This window comes from Aphanomyces astaci (assembly GCF_000520075.1).
Source record: "Aphanomyces astaci strain APO3 unplaced genomic scaffold supercont1.6, whole genome shotgun sequence".
In the NCBI taxonomy this organism is placed as follows: Eukaryota; Oomycota; class Saprolegniomycetes; order Saprolegniales; family Verrucalvaceae; genus Aphanomyces; species Aphanomyces astaci.
The window spans coordinates 114,204-120,363 of record NW_009798269.1 but is presented as its reverse complement, the minus strand read 5'-3'; the positions used below and the strand labels follow the sequence as shown (position 1 = coordinate 120,363).

Genomic DNA, 6,160 nt, shown 5'->3' with positions numbered 1-6,160 from the left:
CCTGTGGATTCAAAAGGGGGGTGCTACGTACGTCCCTGACGACACCGCCGTGCCCACCGTCCTCCCCAAGCGATCAGTGATCGACACGGACATCCTGCCGCCTGCTAACAAAGGCCCCATCGTCCGCACATCCTCCAGCGACGACCTCAAAAACAAGCTGTGGGTCGCGGCTCCCGTGGCGGCCACCGATGCCACGGCTCCTGCTGGTAAACCGGCGGTTCGAGGGATGGGGTCGGCATCGACTCCCGTCCGGCAGCAGCCCCCAACCGCACCCGTTCCTCGGGGGTTCGGCTCGGCTGCTGTCCCCACGATCGTCGCGCCCCCGACTCCTGTGGCCGTGGTCGAACACGCGGCAGAGGTCGTGGTAGCTCCAAAGAGCCCCATTGTAGCCCCTCGAGGGATTGAACAAGTTGCTGAGGTCGAAGTGGCCAGGGCGGTGGTATCGGCGGATAAAGTCCCGGTGGCTAGCACCAGTGGCCTGCCACCGGCTAGCAGCGACACGGAGAAGCCTACGCCCGCCCCCAAGGGATGTTGTACCATTATGTAGTAGATGTATCATGCATTGCTCCTTGCTCTATCTGTTATTGACACATTCAATTCTGGACCGGCAAATGACAATCATGACGAGGTGTACATGGAACAGGACATAGATCACGTTAAACGGGGATGCATGCTGTGTGTAGTTCATGTGATTCGAATCACTGGCGTGGACGGCACTTGCAGCTGACTCGACTGAGCATGCAGTCCTCAGTGCTCCATCGGCACGGTTCCCAAATCTCAACCCCACTTTGGGTTTTATGCGGATATCCGGATACGAGCCACTCATTCACAGCGAACAGTTTTTGAAATCAAGATGCTTGGCCGACTCGCCGCGACGCGCGCGCTCAAAGGTCTGCACCGCCAGCTGCGCCCTGAGTGCGGAGCTGCCTCCATGTCCACTCGAGTGCATCAATACGACAAGGAGCGTACCAAGTACAAGCAACCTCCCTTCGAGGACGTTCTGTTCGGCCAAGATGTGAACGCCCGCATCGTCACGTTGAACCGACCCAAGGTCCTGAACGCGCTCAACTTGCCCATGGTGCGCCATTTGACGCCGATGATTCAGCAGTACGAGAAGAACCCGTCCGTGAACACGATCGTGTTTGAAGGCGCGGGCGACAAGGCATTTTGCGCGGGCGGCGACATCCGGTTCCTCTATGACAACGGCAAGGACCCCGAGACGCGCCACCTGGCGCTCGACTTTTTCCGCGAAGAGTACCGTCTCAACTACATTTTGGCGACGATGAAGACCCCCGTGATCTCAATCCTCAACGGAATCACCATGGGCGGCGGCGTCGGCCTGTCCCTGCACGGCAAGTTTGTCGTCGCGACCGAGAAGACATCGTTGGCGATGCCGGAAACCGCGATCGGGTTCTTCCCGGACGTCGGCGCATCTTACATTCTGCCGCGATTGGGCCGAAAGCTTGCCCAAAAAGACAAGTACGAACCGATTGTGTCGGCGTCGCAGGCGTTGGCCGGGCAGGGGGTACGTACGGCTCATATATAGTCGACCACCAAACCGCGTGGGTCCCATGAACATGATGATGTAGCTGGGCACGTTCTTGGCCTTGACCGGGGAACGCATCAAGGGCGCGGAACTGCTGGCGTTGGCGCTGGCCACCCATTACATTGACGCCAAGGACGTGGACGTGCTCAAGGACCAACTGCGCGAATTCAAATTCCCCGACGACATGCCGGAAGACACCCGCGATGACATGATCGACGAAACCATCGTGTGCATCGAAACCACCACCGACGAAGTCGACGACGGTACAATACATTCCCTCGTTTGAACGACATGTACCAAATCTATCGATATATCGATTATTCATTGTCGTGATTGGTATCACACTAATTCAAGTCAATGTACACTAATTCGATGTTAATGATGGTTTCCTGGGCAATCTGATTGGCTCAATTCTTCTGCTCATTTGGTTATGTTTCATGTCGCTCCAGTTTAGAATAAACACAATACTGTATGTAAAGATCGTCCACGGTCACACTAATTGAAGTCACATACTAATTCGATGTTGCTTTCGTCCAAATGTGGTTTTGATTGGCTACTTGATTCGTGTTGTGGGCTTTGATTGGTCGTATATCGATTCCCCACTCGAATTTCGAACCGACTTGACAATATGATCTTGCCCATGGCAAAAGCTGACTCCAACCTGATGCGATTGACGTGGTCACCTACTTCTACCCTCGTTTGAATTACTAACATGCGTATGTGATCTATTTGTTGTTTGGTAGAGTTTTTGGATACTGTGGAGGCGATCTTTGGCGCCAAGAACGCCGACGACTCGGTTCAAGGCATCTTCGACCGGCTCACGGCGCACAACAGTGAATGGGCGACCAAGTTGCTGACCAAGTTGCAGTCCGTGTCGCCGTTGAGCTTGAATGTGACACTGCGTCAAATGCGCTACGGTGCCAACAAGACTGTCGACGAGTGCTTCCAGATGGAGTACCGCCTCGCCAACCGATTCCTCGACTCATCCGACTTTTACGAAGGCGTTCGAGCCGTGATTGTCGACAAGGTACGGTTGTTCTATCGCTAGATGGATGGATGGAATGAGTAGACAGACATATGAGGCTGATGTGTTTGACTGCGTAGGACAACAAGCCCGCGTGGCAGCATGCGCATGTGAACGATGTGACGGCGGACGAAGTGGACGCGTTCTTTGCGCCGTTGCCCGAGGACGAAGAGCTCGTGCTGTTCAAAGCTCCCACCACGCCCACATATGCCTAAGCGCGAACGAGACTAACTAGACGCTTCAGACTTGGCCACGATTATTGTGTTTGTTTGCTGGTGGAATACAGTAATCAGTCGCTGGACAATTGCTGGACCTGTGAAATCTCATATACTCGAACGAAGTTTCAGAGGTCTCATCGCATTACAAAATGTAATCTTTTTAGCCAATCGTACGGCAACTTTCATGATTTTTAGCCAATCACCATACTTCTTACCTTGATAATACAATTTTAATAGTATTAGTAGTAAAATTACTAGTAGTACACCCAATATTTGGCACATTATTACAAATGTAATAATATTAATAAGTTACTTATTATTAATACATGGATTCAAACACCATTTACACTTGGACGGGTTGTGGTATTCAATGGAAAAGTATGGCACAACACTGTATCACAGAGGACTCGAGCCCTGTACTTTGTGGGACGACTGCGATGTGGTGAACTCTGCGACATGGTGAGTGAAGGAGGAGAAGTGGCGAGGTTACTGGTCTTGCTGCTGCAGCGCGACCAGCACGGCCTTGAGCTTCTCAAGCACTTGGTCGCAATCGGGTTCAAGCACGTGGATGCCGTCGGTGGACGCGATGACGAGCTCGTCGACGCCGTCGCCGTTCATGTCTTGGCACAGGATCGAGTACACGGGTCCGAAGAAGAAGAAGTCCCACGCAGGCTTGGGGAGGACGCTCCATGTTCCACTTGGAGTGTCGGGGGATGCGTACGCGATCAACGCATTGCTAAACGTGCCTAGTAAGAGCTCAGGCCGGCCATCCTAAACCACACACATAAGGTACTACCGTGAGATTCCTCTACTGAGTACTATCACAAGTACTGTATACCATGTCAATGTCGGCAGAGACGCAGCAGAGGAGGCTGTCGTAGTGGTCGGACTCTGGCAATATGATGGGTCGACATGCCACGTCAAACGGGTGATGGTACACGACGGCGTACCCGATGCTGCTGTTCACAACCACGTCGCATGTATATGGAGATCTACTTCATCGACACGATGTGAGCTAGATAGACACTAGTGTACGAAGAATGCTTCAACGGAAGTACTGTCGTACAGCGCGGCGGACCTGTCGATGGTGTCGGCAACGTTGAACAGGTGCAGCGACGAAATAGGTCCGTCCAATTCGAATTGCTTGGTGCACGCGACCGCCTCGAACCCGTCGACTGCGGCAGGGCCAGCCATCACCCGCAGCACTCTACCCGATCGTCAGGGCCACTGCTGAAAACCGTGTCGCATATACTGTACATATATATATATCCGACGATAGTTGGCGCAACATACCCATTGGCACAGCCTAGCGCGAGGAAACGAATGGTGGTGGGTGTCTCGTTCGTGTCGGATGCTGGGCTGGTGGCGGTCGTCGTGTGATACGCTGTCACACCATGGCAGTCTACGAGATGCGGAAAGAACGATGCGAATGCGTCCGTCGAGAGCTGCTCTGCCTACAAGCAGCATGAGGGGCAAATGGATGGCGACGGAGGAGGATGTACGTACCTGCACATGGTTGCTGTCGTTGGTGTCTTGAATGTAGCCGCATGCGACGACGGAATCTGTGCGAAAGAGCAGCACGCCGTGGAAATGACGGCCTTGGCCATTGCGAACCGTGACCGTGACAGATTTGAGGGGGACGGAGGTTTGCTCGAAGCGCTGTCGCAGAATCTGGGTCGAACTTTGGTCTGGCGGCGTGGCCGTCGAAAACGGTTGTAACGTCAACCAACATCGGCCGCCGCGAGGTTCCTGGTACAGAAGCACCAATGCCGATCGCGACGACCACAGATGGAGAACATCACATGCGAGCAATGACGAGTCGGCCGGCATGGTCGCGTTGGACATGGCGTAGTCCAGCGCCGTCGGCGTCGATTCCTTGGTTAGACCGAGCGGGGAGAAATGGAACTGGTCGTCGTCGTTACGGTATTGGAGTTCACATACCGTCCACGGCGTGGTCACGAGGATCCTAGACATTCAAAATGAGCGCGCAGCTTGGACGGTGGTGGACCAACCTGTCGTGAGCGATCGACGTCATGCTGAATGCCGCCACGTCCTTGTCGCGGTTGATGACTGCCGCCACTGTGTTGGTGTGTTCTTCGTCCGTCATGTCATCCATGTCATAGTACGAAGGCTGCCGCGAATACTCCCGCTCCACACCCACCGCCGCATCATGGAGCGGCGCGGGGTATCGAAACAACCACGTTTGGCCATATCCCATTATGTGCACGAGTACAAATACTATGGAGAGCCGCCACATTGAGCATTTTTATTAAATTACGTTGTTCGATATCAGTTAAATTGTATGCAATTTTATAAACATGTTTGATTGTTTTGAATGGTTTGATTGGGCTTATTCGCCAACTTCAATTATGGTAGACGACGACGACGCATGGACATTTGTCGGTCGAAAGGGAAAATCGACCAGGAAACCTGCCATCAAGCAGCAACCTCCGTCCACAGAAGCCGCATCATTCGCATACAAGCAGAAAGCGGGGCTCCCGTCGAGCGTTCCAGACAAGCATGCGTCCGCTACCCTCCTTGCCAAGGTGAGGCGGCATGTCAAGTCGATGCGGCGCAGTCCGTTCCTCGCCACCCTCATCGAAGCCCTGGAAACGCAGCTACCAACAACATTCGAGACGCCGTCGAAGATGCAGCTCGTGTGCTACGGCTTGGGCAGTTTCTCAAGCAGCAACGCCGCGTATCAGCTAGCATGTGCGGTGCTCGTGCGCGAATGGATGGAGAACCATGCCGCCATCGACCTGCAACATGCATGCCTGTTTGACCCCATCATGACGCAGGTACATGGAGGAATGGCTCTCTTGCCCTTCTTGAACTTCTGTGTAGGACGACAAGGAGGTCGCGTCGGCCGTGGACTTTGTCGTGCTGGCGACCAACGAACAAGGCCACCGGCGGTCAGCGGACTCGCTGCAGACGCTGTTCTTCATGCCACACTGCGGCAAACAGCTCTACCAGAACGTCCTTCTCTCCAACTGGACAACTCTGCAGCGCGTGTTCATCTTGGGCAACAGCTTCTCCGCGTACGACGACCGCGTGGTGGCGGCGGCCGACAGACGGACCTCCATCTTTAGTGCGCTCGTGCCCTACACCGCCGAAGTGGCCGTCGGTAAAATCACCAAGTCTTGGAGCGAATACGTGCAGTACGACGCAGCCTTTAACGACTTGAGGTACTACCGACTTCTATTAACAACTTCCGTCTAGACTCTGTGATGATGCCTGTAGTTTGCATGCGTTTCCCGCAACCAAACTGCAGGACGCCGTCCGCGACGGGGTGTTTGCAAGAGATGCCGACGCGTTCGATGTCGGGACTGACGAAGATCTAATGTAAACACATGTTCACACCACCCAAACGAG

General features: G+C 54.0%; 4 protein-coding genes across 6 annotated transcripts in view; 3 read left to right on the top strand and 1 right to left on the bottom strand.

Annotated features, from left to right (window-relative positions):
• Positions 1 to 687, top strand: part of H257_03361 (hypothetical protein) — a 4,593-nt gene extending 3,906 nt beyond the window's left edge. The window contains exon 2 of the mRNA XM_009827389.1: positions 17 to 687. Coding sequence (XP_009825691.1) covers positions 17 to 547 — 531 coding nt within the window. The 3' untranslated portion in view covers positions 548 to 687. The remainder of the gene's footprint in view (positions 1 to 16) is intronic.
• Positions 688 to 850: 163 nt separating this feature from the next.
• On the top strand, positions 851 to 2,957 carry H257_03360 (hypothetical protein). Its single transcript, XM_009827388.1, has 4 exons — positions 851 to 1,525; positions 1,590 to 1,809; positions 2,290 to 2,573; positions 2,651 to 2,957. Exons 1-4 carry the CDS (start codon positions 854 to 856, stop codon positions 2,783 to 2,785), a joined length of 1,311 nt encoding a protein of 436 aa, XP_009825690.1. The 5' UTR covers positions 851 to 853; the 3' UTR covers positions 2,786 to 2,957.
• A 139-nt stretch (positions 2,958 to 3,096) lies between these two features.
• Positions 3,097 to 5,016, bottom strand: H257_03359 (hypothetical protein). Of its 3 annotated transcripts, XM_009827387.1 has the most exons (7): positions 4,801 to 5,016; positions 4,295 to 4,754; positions 4,082 to 4,242; positions 3,855 to 3,995; positions 3,739 to 3,780; positions 3,627 to 3,679; positions 3,131 to 3,559 (listed from the first exon to the last, which is right to left on the bottom strand). In XM_009827387.1, exons 1-6 carry the CDS (start codon positions 5,004 to 5,006, stop codon positions 3,631 to 3,633), a joined length of 1,059 nt encoding a protein of 352 aa, XP_009825689.1. In that variant the 5' UTR covers positions 5,007 to 5,016; the 3' UTR covers positions 3,131 to 3,559; positions 3,627 to 3,630. The 3 variants fall into 3 exon arrangements, with proteins under 3 accessions (XP_009825688.1, XP_009825689.1, XP_009825687.1); XM_009827386.1 differs by having other exon boundaries at positions 3,097 to 3,559; positions 3,627 to 3,780; positions 3,867 to 3,995; XM_009827385.1 differs by having other exon boundaries at positions 3,627 to 3,780.
• A 141-nt stretch (positions 5,017 to 5,157) lies between these two features.
• Positions 5,158 to 6,156, top strand: H257_03358 (hypothetical protein; the record flags this gene model as incomplete). The annotated part of the gene is made up of 3 exons (XM_009827384.1): positions 5,158 to 5,586; positions 5,633 to 5,973; positions 6,029 to 6,156. 3 exons carry the CDS (start codon positions 5,158 to 5,160, stop codon positions 6,132 to 6,134), a joined length of 876 nt encoding a protein of 291 aa, XP_009825686.1. The 3' UTR covers positions 6,135 to 6,156.
• Between the last annotated feature and the right edge of the window lie 4 nt (positions 6,157 to 6,160).